Consider the following 16,041-nt stretch of genomic DNA (forward strand, 5'->3'; position numbering starts at 1 on the left):
ATTCACGACATCTCTGTGTTACATTTTTTAGATCTTCATGCCTGGCTGGCCACCAACATAGCTCTGAGCTAATGATTTCATGCATGAAACACCAGGGTGCGTTTCATGGCACTCTTGCAGAACTTTTATCTTACCCTTGTGGTGGAATGACAACTTTTATGCCCCACAACATGTATCCAATTACTAGGCTCAGCTCTTAAATTCTAGGTCTTAAATGAGTGGAATTTTTCCTTCTTACACTGATTTGACCCCCCATTCACCGCACTATGGGCTCCTGCATTTTGACCAGAATAGGATCCTTGCTAGTCTATCTCATCTGGGAAACCTCTACTGGTGGCAAATCAAGGCTATTTTCTGTGGGTTACATACTCTCTCTTGAAAGTGCCACAGAGCCAGATTGTTTTGATATCAGCAATAGATTAAGGACATCTGTATGGGCAAATACTGTACTCTATGAGTGGTTGAAGTCAAAGGATGGCATTTTAGTGGGGCGACTGCCATGGCCAGCATGCTCTTGTTTTCACTGAAGAGTCTCACAAGCAGTTTGGGATTTGTCCCAATAGCAAAAGGTTTTCTATACAGGTACTGGTGGGATGTTTTTATTGCAAACAAAACAAACCAACCAACCAACCTTGGCTTCTCTCTCTATCTGAGAATGACCCAACTTGGTTTCACTTCATGACATAGCAACCTCTCCCAATGGCTGTTCTCCGACCTCCCTTGTGTGATGTGACAAAACTGTCCCCATCTCACATGGTGAAGACCATGTGATAGGATTCTTTGCCAAAATGAACAACTCCCTCAGAGGACCTGTAACGGTCTCTCCTGCTTCTTTCCTCAATACTAGTTTGTCTCCTTCCCCCAAAGTTGATGCAAAGGTTCTAAAAGGGCTGAAACAAACCTAACTATCTGCATAGCTCAGTTGTGTTCCAAAAGTCTGGAGCCTGTTCAGCTGCTGTCACTTGTCCGCCACTGTGTGAATCCATTCCTTGTCTATCTGGCAGCCCATATTTGCCACTACTGGGCTCATAAAAAACGTATTTACTTTGTCTTAAGCGAAGTTCTGCTGCCTCAAACATTTGAAGGACCTTCTCCAAGGCTGACAGATGTTTGTGTCACATCTGCTTGTGACAAGGGTGTTGTCAGTCCTCACTACAACACACAATACTTTTAATTAAATTTTTCATGGCCCTCTGGACATTTCCAGATGCTGACAATAGTCCACATGGCAATGTGTTGTACGACATAAGCCCTTCTGAATGTTTAGAGGGTCATATTTCTTACAGTCCTCCTCCAGCTATGCATGCAACAGATTCAGCTTACTAAATGTCTGATGCCCACCAATATTCCCTCTGATTTTTCCATCCTTTGTGGAGAATAAATTTTGTCATGGGCACTCAGGCATCTGCACTACCAATAGACACACATGCTGCCACTGTGGGGGCTCTGCTAATCAGTTGGGTGGCATTTGAATCTCTCTTGGTTGACCACTCACACACTAAGCTTACAGGGAACATGGCTTGCACAGCCAGCAAGTCCTCTCTCTGCCGAATGGGATAAGTGTCTATCTTGGAGACTTGCTTCACCATAACTTTACAGTCCTTGCAGATGTGGATGGTCTTGTCTGGTTTCACCATTGGTGGCCCTGGCATGGCCCATTAAGAAAACTGCAGTGGTGAAACAATTCCCTCCTTTTTTCACATGGGATAGCTTTGTATTTTGGCTTGAGCCAATCCTGCATACCACCTGTTACATCCTTCATAGTCACTAACCCGTCTCTAAAAATGGTGGGTTGAGCATCCAGGACTTCTGGAATGCTGCTGTTTTGTTAGGTTCCAATTTAAAAATTTTCTCCTATAATTCAGTTTTCGGGGTTGCAACGACCCACTGCCTAAGAGATTTTGCCTTTTATCTCTGGAGCACTAGAATTGGTAACTTTCTGTTTGTTTTTTATTTTTATTTTTTTTATTTTCAAGGAAAAAACCCCTGGTATAAGTAGGTGAGTCCTGCATTCATTAGTGGGCTCCATCCTGCTTTGCATTTTATTTATTGGGTCAGTTTGATTCTAAAGGCAAATCTCATATATTTTCCACTGCTGCTTCTGTTGCCAATGTTACTGCTTTGGGCCAGGTTATGTTCACTTGTGGTCATCAATTGCTTTTGAAGTCTCTCATGACACACACCATAAACCAATCTGTCCCACAGCATATTCTCCAGAACTTTTCCAAAGGAGCAACACTGAGTTAATCTTTATAGCTCTGTCACACGCCAAGCTGCTATTTCAACCCATCTCCTCATTCCGCTATGAAACTGAAAACATTCCACAATGACGCTGCCTTTGACAGGTAACGCTCCATCAGGGTCATTTGCAGACCTTCAAATTTTTTATCCCCAGGTTTCTGTAACAAACTTGTAACAAACTCCTTAAGTAGGAATAGTCACAGAGAGATATAGCCCTGTTCGTCGGCAGCTTCCCAAAATTAAAAAGCAGCCCTACAGCATTTTAAAGACTAACAAAACAATTCATTAGGTGATGAGCTTTCACACCACAGATCTGTCCCACTCTCTGATTTGCTCACCTTGATCATATTTTTCTGATTTGTCCTCTTTGATTACTGTTTTTGGTTCTCTGTGCCTTAAATATTGAGTCTGTTCTGGTCTGGCTATGGTCTGAAGAAGTGGGTCTGTTCCACGAAAGCTCACCTAATAAACTATTTTGCTAGTCTTTAGCATGCTACATGACTGCTTTTTGGTGTTAAGTAGGAGTAGGTTTTCCTGCCCCAGGCAAGGAGGAAAAGAGCTTTCCTGCTGTCCTTATCTACAATCTCATTTGCAAGAAAGCCCTAGTCTGATCTTTCCATTTACTGCTGCCAATCCTCAGTCTTCCAATTATACCCCTAGTAGCCCAATTAACTTCTTAATGACCACTTTACTGCACCTTGCATGAGCTGCCATGACCTGTTCCCACTTGCAGCCATTTCATTGGGTTTAGGAGGCAGAATATCTCTCAGTCTGGGCAGTGGCATGAATCCAGGCTGTTGATCTCTGTCCTACAACTTCACAGTGGTCCAATTCTTTCAACCTGCAGGTGAAATAAGTTTTATTTTGTGCACCAAGCCAGGTGTAGATGAGCACTTCCATAGAAACACATGCTGATGGCTGAGGGCAGCTGTGGTTGCTCTGCTAATGAGCAGGGCGGCACCTGAATTTCTCCAGGGTGGCCGCCTAAGTGCTTAGCTTAGAGGGAACAGGGAACCTCCGGGACAGGGAAATCTGAGTTCTTTAGGCAAGCTGCACTTACCCTGAGACACACTAATATCCCGACTCAGGTTGACTTAAGACACAGAAGTAATCTCAGCTTCCTTTTAGGACACGCTACTGGGCTAAACACTTTTATATGATGTAAGGGCTGGAGCTCTGTAGCTGTGGGCTCAATGTGGTTGCTAACTCTTCTTCCCTGCTGAGCTTTGCTTGGGCCCAGAAGCGTGGTTGGGCTTAATTTAATAGAGACTTTACCATGTCTACCCCAAACTGGAAAAAAAAAAAACATACCCAAACATAAAACCCACCACTCTTACACACATAGCCAAAATAGTATTAGACTATGATACCTAATTGTGGAAGTCTGCAGCTGAACTCTGTCAAGGGGCAGAGAGAGCCCTGCCCCTTACTCACCAGCTGTAAAGGCCAAGAGAGGAAGTTAGATAGGTGAAACAAGGAAAAGAACAAAACACTTTCTGGCAGCAAATCCATCTCAGTGTCCCACAGTTCCAGCACAGCAATAGGAACTACTAATTATTTCTGCTAAAAGGGAATGGAGGTTATTCTGATTAATGCACCAACTCAGGGCTTACGATAGAGGTGGGCAAATAGTGGCCTGCAAGCTGGATTGGGTCTACCAGTCAGTTCCTGATAGGGCCCCACCTCAATATTTAACAGTGCCTCTGCAGGTAATTGGGTGATCACTGCTCTTATTGGCAACAGATCACCGTTCCCAGCCAATGGCATCTGCAGGAAGTGGTGTTCTCGTTCACACTGCTTCCTGTTGCTCTCATTGGCTGCAAATGGCAACCCACAGTCAGTAAGAGCTGTGATGGCACAGGTGAATATAGTGGTGATGGCCTGCCAGGGACTAAACCTGTCAGGCTGCTGCTGCTTTTTAATAGCCTGCCCTGGCTTATGAGACCTGGACTCAATTCCTTGCTCTGCCACAGACTCCCTGAATGACCTTTGGTAAATCACTTAATCTCTCTGTAAACTGGGGATGGGGTTTCCCAACTTCATAGGAACATAACAAAGAATTTTATTGATGTCTATTGATGTATTGATGGTGTGATTGGCTCAATAGACAACACCTTTGAAAGTAATATTCCCTCTAATTTTTCTATCTGCGGAATAATTTTTACATGCAGTGGGCATGCGCAAATGTGCACCACCAAGAGAAATACAAAACCTAGCTGTGGGGGCTCTGCTAATCAGCAGGGCAGCATCTGAATCTCTTCTGAGTGGCCACGCAAGCCCACATCTTACAGGGAACACCGTCTGGGACGCTAGTGAGAACCTCAGGAATGCCAAGCGTTTGGGCAGATCATTACCGCATCTGCAAGGAACACTGTCACAGGCATTCTATTGTACACAGTTTAATACAGGAATTCTTTGGTATAAAAACAGCTAAACAGCATCACTGCATGATCCTGTTACAACAATTTTTTTTCTCAAACCATGGTCTAATAAGCAAAATGGACTTGCCCTCTTAAAGTAAAGGTTGGAAGAGCATGAAGATTTCACCTGCAACAAATACTTCCATTAGGAGCAACACAATCCCAAGGCAGATTTTCCCTTTGAGCAAATGCTTTATTATTTCTCCAGTTAACATTTTCTCTCTCTTGGAGTCCAGTTACAATGTCTTTGAGTTCATAGTAATGAAGAAGCTCAGCTGTAATAAGTTGACTTGGCAGAAGTTGATTTTTATCAATGTACATTTTCAATAGCACAAAAGTGTTGGTGTCAAGCATTTTTTCACAGTTGTGGGACATTTGGGTGGATGAGACAACACTTAACAACAGCAGATATTGAGATTTAAAAAGTTATAGCTACCTAAGTGGAGCCCCATCCCCAGATCCACTAATGCTAGCATTACAACATAATTTGTGTACCTTGGCCGTATCTACACTACAGAGTTTTGCTGGCAGAGGGCGTAGACAAGGGGAGCCTCTACTAGATGTGGAAACGTTCTGTCGACAGAGGTTCTGTGGGCAAATATTCCCAACAGTAACTTCTGTTGACAAAATGCTGTAGTGTAGACCCAGCCATTATGATAGGCCTATAGTAAGTTCTCAAGAAGAATTTTCTTTACTCTGCCTATCTGTACATTTCGACTATTATCAATGGAAATATTTTTTCATTGGTTTGTACGTGCATGTTGGTAAATGTTGATTTCAGCATTTATGGGTAAAAATCAAATCTTCTCAAGCCTACTAGTAAGTCATGCCCCTGTATTCCTTCATAAGCATTCTTAACTCATCACTTTCAAATGCTAACACCTCTGACTTCTCCTGCTGGCAAGTGCACAATACCTTTTGAACAATAGTGATTTAAAGGGACACTGTCAACATAAAAAAAATCTGTATCTGCTATAACTGGCATCATAATTAATTAAATCTGACTTCAGTGGGAGCAGTTAGGCTACTCTTGAGCACTTTTGAAAGGCTCCTCTCAATTCCTAGCTTTTTCTGTTTCTGTGGTACTTGTATGGGTTTTCATTTTTCGCTATCACTGTTTATGCTCTCTGCATTTCACAGCAGTATTATCATGATGTATTTCATATTCTTTGAGGAACTATGCTTACAAATATGCATATTTCTTTCCCTTCATGAATCCGATCAAGTGAACTGCAACTCAGAAAAGTTTAGGCCATAATAACATTGTTAGTCTTAAAGTGCCACTGGACTCCTTGTTGTTTTCATTAAGAGACAGTTCTTGTTTACAAAGGTTAGTGAATGTTTTCTGTATTCACATAAATTCCTCCTAAGCAACCACATCCCTCATCTCACACTCCTGACCTTGGTAATAAAGATAAGGGACCAATCTACAGCCTTGTTATCAATTCTAGCTAACAATACAATTTTTTACAACTGAATGTTTCTCAAACTTGTCCATGAATTAAGATCAGTTCTTTAGCTCAATTAGTCATGAATGACGCATTCTAGTTCATATCAAGGGACCTGAGGCTCACTGATGCTATTTGAAACTCCCTACTGGACACTGTCAAAAATTCTGGCAGCAGTGGAAGGGAAGCAGGGAGGAAAGCGGGCTGAAGGTGCATTTGGCTATGTCTGTATTAGGCAAAGTAAGTCGACTGCAAATATGAATTCTAATTAGGGCAATTGTGTAGCTAAAATCTACGTATCTGCGCTCAGTTTACTTGGCTGCCCTTACTGAACAAGGCTGACGGGAGAGTTTCTCCCATCAACCTCCCTTACTTCTCGCATCTCATGAAGAGTAAAGGGGTCAACTGCAACCCCTTAGAGGTCAATTTTGTGCATCCCTACCAGAGTGGGTCCATCTTCCAGGACAGTGTAGACATAGCTTTAGTGATGTGTTGATTTTGCTGTTGCTGCTGAGATCTCAAAGCGAAAGAGGTTGGTGAGCTGCTGAACACGTTAATACAAAAAATAGAAAAACAAAAATAAAAAAACAAGACAATCCCCTCTGCCCCCTCCCCAAATAAAACATCAGTTTCTGGGTGCTTTTAAAAATGCATGTGGTAAAACATCTCTTTCTGTATATTCTGTTCCATTTCACACAGAACAAAGATCGAGTTTTAGTGCTGCGCCTGCATGCTGAAAGGAAGATTATAACTGCTGCTAATTAAAAAACAATCATTATTCCCGGAGCAGCACACTTGAAATTTTCCCCGCGGAGAAGTTCTATGTTTAAAAAGTAGCCTACAAAGAATTTCTTGCAGATAAGAATTTCAAACCTCCCGGTATAAATGCCTGTGGTTTGAAACACTGACCAGCATAATACGCTTAAAAAAAACTTGCACTAGGAATCCCTAGCAGTACCATCTTTGGTGACTGATATTTTAAAGTACACTCAGAACAGTGTGATGCAGGGTAAAGGCAAAAGACAGCAGCAGCTTTCTGCTGGTCATCCAAGTCAGATAAAAAACAAGTGTCTGTTTTGTCAGATACTTCAGAGATCACAGTGGCCCGGCTGAAGCTGAGGAGATAATTGTAGAAATCCACACACAGTCTCTACATATTCGTCACCTGCCTTAGTCTTTAAGTGAATTATATGCTCTTGTTGTTCGATTATTGACGAAGTCTATCTTCTTAAAATTAGCCTTTGGAAAGAAACAAAAAAGATCTAATTACTGTTAATGATGACTCTGAAAACAAAGTGCATGCATAGGACAAAGTACAACTGCAGACAATCCATCTGAAATGTTTATATAAAAGGTTAATGTACAATTTTATTTGATATTATTTTGCCAGGTAAGTCCTTTTGCTTCTATGTCAGTCTAATATTTCAAAAGTGAGCAGTGATTTTGGGTTTCTTATTTTTCATTGCCTGATATAAGCCACTTCAAAAGGACAACGCCCAGCTGTTTCTGAAAACTGTGCCCCTTTAAAGGAGTTTCTATTTGGGCACAAAAAACCCTCTAGTGACCTGAAAATTCAGGCCCTCAGCTTTAATCTTAACTCTAGGACACAGTAATAAATGTGTCATTGTACCCAATGGAGAGTAAAGTGAAAGGTGATTATGTTAGAGGCTCTTACTCCATAACCTAGATTTCTGGTTTGCAAGGAATATATTGTTATATGTGCAGTACAGGTAAATTAATTTTCTGTATACTGTGGTTTAATGCTTTTTTAATTTTGAATGATGAAAGCGTGAGCTCCAATTTTGCATTTTGTCTGCTTGTGCTTTGCCTTTAGCTACTGTGATGGAGGTGCCCTGCGCACAGACATGCCTGCTGGGTTTCCTCTAATTTTGTCCATCCCTCGGCAGACTAAATTGTGTTCTGTGCACCAAAGGCATGTGCAGCTGTGCACCAGATGTAGAAACACCTGCTGCCAGCTGCGGGTTGCTGTGGGTGCTCTGCTAATCAGCCAAGCAACACCTGAATCTCTCCTGCGTGGCTGCCCAAGTGCTCATCTTACAGGGAACACTGCTGCCAGACCTAGATGATATGCCATTACTTTCAAGTCTGCCTGGAGAAGTGGCACACATTAAACCAACTTACTACATCTATGGTTGACTGATGACTTATTTTCAGGCACGAAAAAACATGCAGCACCCAAATCAAAGAATGATCACACCAGGGGAGGAACCCTTCCTGCGGACTGGGGTGTGACATCACAGATGATCTGTTGTCACCATGGTAACTCATGCACTCCGGGACAAGCACACTCCAGGTCATTTACGTGAATGGACAATCAGCAGTTCCATGGAGTCGAAAACAACAGCAGTATGAATTTTGGAAGCAGTGGTACGAAAAGCTTAGAGCGTCACAGCTCTAATATTAGAAAATCTAATATTTTAGGTATATTTAGGAGTCCTTTGCTGCACCTGCCTCTTCCTTTTCCACTTGATCGGAGATCCTGGACCAGGCTCAACACACTATTCTTTAGCTCATCCAGAGCTTCCACTGGTAGATAGTGACTTGACCTGGTTTCTTCTCCATTCTGGGACTGAGGAGCAGCACAGTAGACAAGAACTCATGTGCTGGAAAAGTGCCAAACTCGCCATCTCGAGCGTGGTTTACAGTGCTTAGACCTCCATGGTACAGCGGCTATGCTTTGGTTACAAAACCTGGACACTGAACTTGGAGTGAAAGTGAAAGAAAGAGAAGTTACTCACCGTAGTAATGATGGTTCTTCGAGATGTGTCCCCGTGGGTGCTCCACAATAGGTGTCGGGCTCGCCCTGGCGCCGCAGATCGGAAACTTTCCAGCAGTTTCTCCCGGACCGCGCATGCGCCGGTGCGTGCTGCTCCCTTGCGCGTCCCCGGCCACGTGCGCGATCCGGTCCCCGCCAGTTCCTTGACCAACCGCCTCAGATGCTCCTGAAAAACACTAAACAGAGATCCGAAGCGGGGAGGATGGGCGGGTGGTGGAGCACCCACGGGGACACATCTCGAAGAACCATCGTTACTATGGTGAGTAACTTCTCTTTCTTCTACGAGTGTCCCCGTGGGTGCTCCACAATAGGTGACTACCCAGCAGTAACCCAAGTAAGGAGGTGGGTAATCAGTTTATGTGCAGCTTGCCCCTGAAAGGACTGCAGTCAACAGATGGGTATCCTCTTCAAATAGCCGGTGCAGGGCATAATGCTTGGCGAAGGTGTCATAGGATGACCAGGTCGCCGCTCTCCAGATGTCTTTTAATGCGATGCCCTTGAAAAAGGCTGTTGACACCGCCACCGCCCTGGTGGAGTGAGCCCTAGGCGGGGCCAGTAAAGGAGTTGTTCGAAGTTCGTAGCACATTTTTATACAGGACACAATGTGCTTTGAGATTCTCTGTGAAGAGAGACCCTCTCCTTTCGACCTGGGAGCGAGAGAGACTAGAAGTCTGTCCGTTTTCCGGAAGGACCTAGTTCTGTCTATGTAGAAGGCCAACGCCCTCCTCACGTCCAGGAGATGTAGGCGTGCCTCCTTGCCAGAGCTGTGAGGCTTCGGGTAAAACGAGGGTAAAACTATAGGTTCGTTAAGGTGGAACTCTGAAGAAACTATTGGAACAAAGGCCGGGTGCAGCCGTAAGGTTACCGCCTCCTTTGAGAATACTGTGCAGGGCGGCGTTGCCATAACTGCTGCGAGCTCGCTCACCCTGCGAGCTGACGTAATTGCAAGGAGGAAGGCTGTTTTTATCGTAAGGAGATGTAGGGGAACTGTGGCTAAGGGTTCAAAGGGTGGGCACGTTAGTGTGCTGAGCACCAGGTCCAAGTTCCACGATGGTGGAAGCGGTTTCCGAGGGGGGTACAGGTTTACCAGCCCCTTCAGGAACCTGGTAACAATACGATAGGCAAATACCGTGGGCCCCTCCTCTTCATGCCGAAAAGCAGATATAGCGGCGAGGTGGACCTTTAGTGAGGATAGGGAAAGCCCGCCCTTCATGAGGTCCAGTAAGTATTCTAGTATTACAGGTATAGGAACATCAAGGGGAGCTAACTGCTTGTCAGAACACCATGCAGTGAATCGAGTCCATTTCTGCTTGTAGGTCTTCCTGGTGGAGGTCCTTCGGCTACTCTCCAGGACTTGCTGTACTCCCTCCGTACATGTGCTTTCTAGGGAGCTGAGCCATGGATTAGCCATACTTGTAGGCGCAGGCCTTGAGGGTGTGGGTGCACTATGGACCCCTGGGCCTGCGTGAGTAGGTCTGGTGCCACTGGAAGGGGGAGTGGTGGGCGGTCCGACATGCGCAGAAGCAAGGGGAACCATTGATGTCGACCCCACGTTGGGACTACTAGAATCATGCGGGCTCTGTCCCTTCTGGCTTTCTGCAAGACCGTGTGGATGAGCACTGTGGGGGGAAACGCGTAAAGTAGGGGGCCCTTCCATGAAATCGCGAATGCGTCCCCCAGGGACCCCTGCCCCAATCCTGCCCTGGAGCAGTACTGGGGGCACTTCTTGTTGTGCTGAGTGGCAAACAGATCTATCTGAGGAAACCCCCATGTGTGAAAGATCGGTCGTAGCACATCGGAACGGATCTGCCATTCGTACGTGAGTGCAAAGCGCCTGCTCAGCTGGTCTGCTTTCACGTTGTGAGCGCCCGGCAAATACGAGGCTTTCAACGTTATATTGTTGGCGATGCACCAGTTCCACAGCCGAACTGCTTCCGCACATAGGGCACGGGATCGAGCTTCTCCTTGTCGATTTATATAAAACATGGTGGAGGTATTGTCTGTATTGATCCTGACTACTTTGTCTTGTATGTGGTCTCGAAAGTGTTTGCAGGCATTGAACACTGCTCTGAGCTCCAGAATATTTATGTGCAGTGACTGTTGTGTAGGGGACCATACTCCTTGCGTCACTTTGTCGCCGATGTGAGCTCCCCATCCTATGTGGGAAGTGTCTGTAGTAAGAAAAATAGAGATTTGTGGTTGGTGAAAGGGTACCCCTGTCAGCATGTTCTTGGGGTTTACCCACCACTGCAGGGATCTGCGCACCTCTGTCATGGGCGACACCACCCTGCGGACAGCGTGGGATGCTGGCTTGTAGACGCTCGCCAGCCAATGTTGCAGGCTGCGCATATGCAACCTGGCATTCTGCACCACAAACGTTGCCGCCGCCATGTGGCCTAGCAGCTGCAAGCACGTTAAGACCGGCACCGTGGGGCTGAATGTAATGACTTGCACCAGCGAACTGATGGCATGAAAGCGGGCGTCGGGTAGATAGACGCTTGCTGTAATAGAGTTTATACGTGCCCCTATGAACTGTATGTCTTGTGTGGGGTCGGTCTTGGACTTCGCGAGGTTGATGACCAGGCCCAGCGAAGAAAACGTGTCTGCTGTTACGCGTATCATGCGTAGTACCTCTGCCTTTGAGGCCCCTTTCAGTAGGCAGTCGTCCAGATATGGCAATATAAATACCCCTTGTCTGTGCAGGTTGGCTGACACCACTGCCAGGGTTTTGGTAAAGACTCTGGGGGCCGAGGAGAGGCCGAACGGAAGAACCTTGTATTGGAAATGCTCCTTGCCGACCATAAAACAGAGAAAGCGTCTGTGTGCCAGGTGGATCGTTATATGAAAATACACATCTTGTAAGTCGAGGGCTGCAAACCAATCTCCATCGTCCAGTGCCGTGAGTATAGAGGCGACTGTGATCATCCGAAAACGTTGTTTGCGCAAGTACTGGTTGAGGCCCCGAAGATCTAAGATGGGCCTCCAGCCTCCTGTTTTCTTCTCTGTAAGGAAGTATCGTGAATAAAAACCTTTCCCCTGGAATCGCTCCGGCACTCTTTCCACCGCCCCTATGAACATAAGGTGGTCCACCTCCTGTTTGAGTCTCGCCTCGTGGGAAGCATCCCTGAGGTGGGGCCTGGGCGGAGGTTTTGGCAGTGGGAGCGACTGGAAGGGGATCGCGTAACCCGTGGCTATGATCTCCAGTACCCATTTGTCTGTGGTGATCTTTTGCCATTGGGGGTGGAACGGTTGGAGGCGATGATGGAACATTAGCTGGGGATGGCATTGCACGATGGTAGTGATAGTGCAGCCCTCGACCTGCCCGTCAAACTTGTTGCCTTTGGGCTTGCCCTGAGGATGCACGGCTTTGTTGGGAACGTCGCCTAGGAGTTCTATACTGTTGCTGCTGTTGATGTCGCCCTTGGTCGTAGCCTCGTTGGTACTGAGCACGCTGTGGTTGGTATGGGTATCGTCTTTGTTGAGGGTAATACTTTTTCTTCCTGTATGGAGGGGTATAAATACCCAGGGTTCTGAGTGTAGCTCTTGAGTCCTTACTGGAGTGAAGGACCGAATTGGTTGAATCTGCAAACAACTTCTGCGTTTCAAAGGGGAGATCAACAATCTTCACCTGCAGATCCCTCGGGATACCCGATGTCTGAAGCCAGGATTCCCTGCGCATGACCACTGCTGTAGCCGTTCAGCGTGCCACCGCATCTGCCACGTCCAGGGCGAGCTGGACTCCTGTCCTCGAAGCTGCATAGCCCTCTTGCACAATCGCCTTCAGCACCGGCTTCTTATCTTCCGGAAGCGAATCCATGAGAGAAGTAAGCCTGGAGTAATTGTTGTAATTATGGTTCGCTAGATGTGCTGCATAATTTGCCATTCTCAACAGTAGGGTGGAGGAGGAGTACACCTTTCTGCCGAACAGCTCTAGCTTCTTGGCATCTCTGTCTGTACCCCCCGGGTTTGTACTGGGATGTCTTTGATCTCTGCTGAGACGATTCTACCACCAATGAATTTGGTTGTGGGTGACAAAAAGGAACTCCATGCCCTTCACCGGGATGAAGTATTTCTTATCTGCTCTCTTGTTTGTAGGTGGAGCGGAAGCCGGGGTCTGCCATATGGTGGTGGCTGACTCCATGATGGCTTCGTCGAGCGGGATAGCGATTTTGGATGAAGCCGGGGGTCTCAGATTTTTGAGAAGTTTGTGATGCTTCTCCTGTACCTCTGCTGTTTGGATGCCTTGCGTGAAAGCCACCTTTTTAAACAGACAACTGTGTTTCCGTCCCCGTCCGAGAGTGTCCGCGGGGGTATTGGACGGTTGGGGGGGACCTGCCCCTAAGTGTATGCCTGGGGTGTCTGTGCCCAGCATGGTAAGAGCGACCATGGCAGCATGGGCATGGTTCCTGGGATGGAGACCTGGACCACTCTCGGGGTGTGTACCCCCGGTGTCTGGGAGAGCGAGATCTCCGCGATGATTCAGACAGTGGTGAAACTGGTTTGTGATAGTACTCCAAGGGATCCAATCCCAGAAAAGGTGAAGGTGGTCCAAGACATGGTGATGCTGGTTGGAGGAATGGAGAAGGAGGCTCTGGGTAGGCTGGAGGAGACCCATGTCTTCTGGGTGGCGTGCGCAGCATAAGGGGAGGGGTTGTTGAGAGTAGCATTGCAGCCCTGTCCGGAGAAGGGCTGCGGTGCCAGGTTTTTGCTCTCGCCTTACCCCTCCCCTGCAGGGCTGGCACTGCCCCCTCCTGTGCCGGGGATCTCGGCCCCGCTGTCGGCGCCGTGCTCAGCACGCTCAGCTGCGGTGCCACGCAGATAACGTCCTCCGGTGCCTGCAGGCTGCGTGCCTGTTGGCCCTGCACCGCTGGCGCCGCGGGGGTCGGTGCCGCTGGTTCTGGCGCTTGCCTGGCCGCCGCTCTGAGAGCTGTGCGTGCCGGCTGTTTAGTAATCGGAGGATCAGCCTCTGCCACATGCGCTGCTGCGCTGCCGCTTGTTTGGATCTGCAGCTGGGGGCTGTGTGCTACGCCCGTCCCGCTCGCTGTGACAGCCAGCAGGGATCGGGCTGGAGAGAGCTTCCTCCGTTTCTGCACCGAGGGAGTGAGGGAAGCCGCCTTCCTTTTATGGAGCCCAGGGGGTCCCTCCGATTGAGGCCTCTCCGGCATGTCGGGCTGGAGGGCCTTATCAAACAACAGCATTTTCAGCCGCATTTCTCTGTCTTTTCTGGCCCTGGCTGTGAGCTTTGCACAATGGGAACGCTTCTGGGTAACGTGTGAGTCCCCCAGGCACCTAATGCATTGACTATGCCCATCGGAGGCCAGCATAGCTTCGCGGCAGGACTCACACTGTTTGAATCGTGAAGAGGACATCGCGGTGAGTCTTTGAGTTGTTAATAGGGTACTTAGCACTAGATTTGTGCCTGTTCCCCTTTCGCGGACCGCAGCCCGCCGCTGCCGGAGGCCTACTGGCCTTCACGTCCCCGCGTCTTCTCCGTTCCTCTCTCTCTTTACCAAATCTTTACATATATATATATATTTTTTTTTTCTTCTTTTTCTCCTTTTTTTTTTTTGCAAGAAAAAACCAACAGTTTACACTAAAAAAACTCTAACTAAGCTGACTCTGGCCGTAGCCTGAGCAGATTCCATCTGCAGCTGATGGCGGTTGAGAAGGAACTGGCAGGGACCGGATCGTGCACGTGGCCGGGGACGCGCAAGGGAGCGGCGCATGCGCGGTCTGGGAGAAACTGCTGGAAAATTTCCGATCTGTGGCGCCAGGGCGAGCCCGACACCTATTGTGGAGCACCCACGGGGACACTCGTAGAAGAAGTATGCTATCTTCAATCAGATATCCTGGACACACTCCAGAGAACTACACCACATTTCTGATTAGCCCAGAAAGCTACTCCATGAATTGACCTTGTAAACCATCTCTAATTTTCAAGAACTGAACTAGATAACAGAAAGATAAAGCTTGAAAAGCTGGGTTAATTTAACTTACTGAGATTTTTAGATGGTGAAAGTTCTAAACATCAGGAAAAAAGAATGAGGAAATTTTTAGAAAATTCAGGAAAGAGGCATCCAACTAAGAGATTAAAATGAACTCTCTTGCGGGCTGACAAAAGCAATTGTATAGGCTCCAAGTAGAAAGACAAGAGCAGGTTCGTTGGCTAATTGGGTTTTGGATTGTTTCCTGTTGTATAATTTGGCCAACAGTCCTTCCCCTGCCATCCTCTTTGTTTTGAATACCAGTTAGGTTAGGGCTGAACTGACACTTTGGTTGGTATAACTTACGCTGCTCAGAGGTAAGAAAAAAACCACACCCTTGACTGACATCACTTACATGGACATAAGCGCTGGTGTACACAGTGCTATGTCAGAGGAGATGTTCTGGTGCCGATACAGCTGCCAGAGTAATTGGGCTTGGTTTAATTATGTCGATGGAACCCCCCCCCTCAACACAGAGGGATTATATGGGGAGCCTTCACAGTGCTACAGCTGTGCCATGGGGTGCTTGATCACATCATAGGTAGCTATGAGCACTAGCCTGCTAAACCCAGGGTTGTGAGCTCAATCCTTGAGGAGGCCATTGGGGTAAATAAATGCCAGGGAGAGTGGGTGGTCCTGCCAAGAGGGCAGGGGACTGGACTAGATGATCTCCTGAGGTCCCTTCCAGTTGTAGGAGGTGTGCATCTCTATGCAGCTTTGTTGGCAAAAGGCAGCTTTCGCGGACAAGACAGTGGAGGTACACATGCTACAGTGCTATTTTTGTTGGCAAAACTCTCCAGTTTTGCTGACAAAACAAAACCATCCCAAGAAGAGGCACAGAGTTTTTAGTGGCAAAGTTAAAGCGACAACGCATCAGCGTAGATGTTGCCATTTGTGATGCCAACATAATCAGCCTTCCCCAGTATCCCGCAATGCCTGTTGTGAATGCTTTGCTTACTGCTGTGAAGTCAGCAGCTCTTCATTCCAACTAGTCTACTCAGGCATGTGAGCCTCTCCTCTGAAAACTCTAGGGAGTTCTGACAGCTGAGCACACCACTCCACTCCAGCAGCAACCAGAAAACAATGAATGTGGAATCCTGCTCTCTCCTGCGCTAGGAATACAGCGGTAGGCATGACGGATACATGGCAGA

The 16,041-nt window shown here is 47.1% G+C and overlaps 1 protein-coding gene across 1 annotated transcript in view; it reads right to left on the minus strand.

Annotated features, from left to right (window-relative positions):
- Positions 1-4,640: 4,640 nt before the first annotated feature.
- The window catches only part of PKP2 (plakophilin 2), an 85,121-nt gene continuing 73,720 nt past the window's right edge, over positions 4,641-16,041 (minus strand). The window contains exon 13 of the mRNA XM_074983796.1: positions 4,641-7,348. Coding sequence (XP_074839897.1) covers positions 7,280-7,348 — 69 coding nt within the window. The 3' untranslated portion in view covers positions 4,641-7,279. The remainder of the gene's footprint in view (positions 7,349-16,041) is intronic.

The sequence above is a fragment of the Carettochelys insculpta genome, chromosome 1 (genome assembly GCF_033958435.1).
Source record: "Carettochelys insculpta isolate YL-2023 chromosome 1, ASM3395843v1, whole genome shotgun sequence".
NCBI classification, from domain to species: Eukaryota; Metazoa; Chordata; order Testudines; family Carettochelyidae; genus Carettochelys; species Carettochelys insculpta.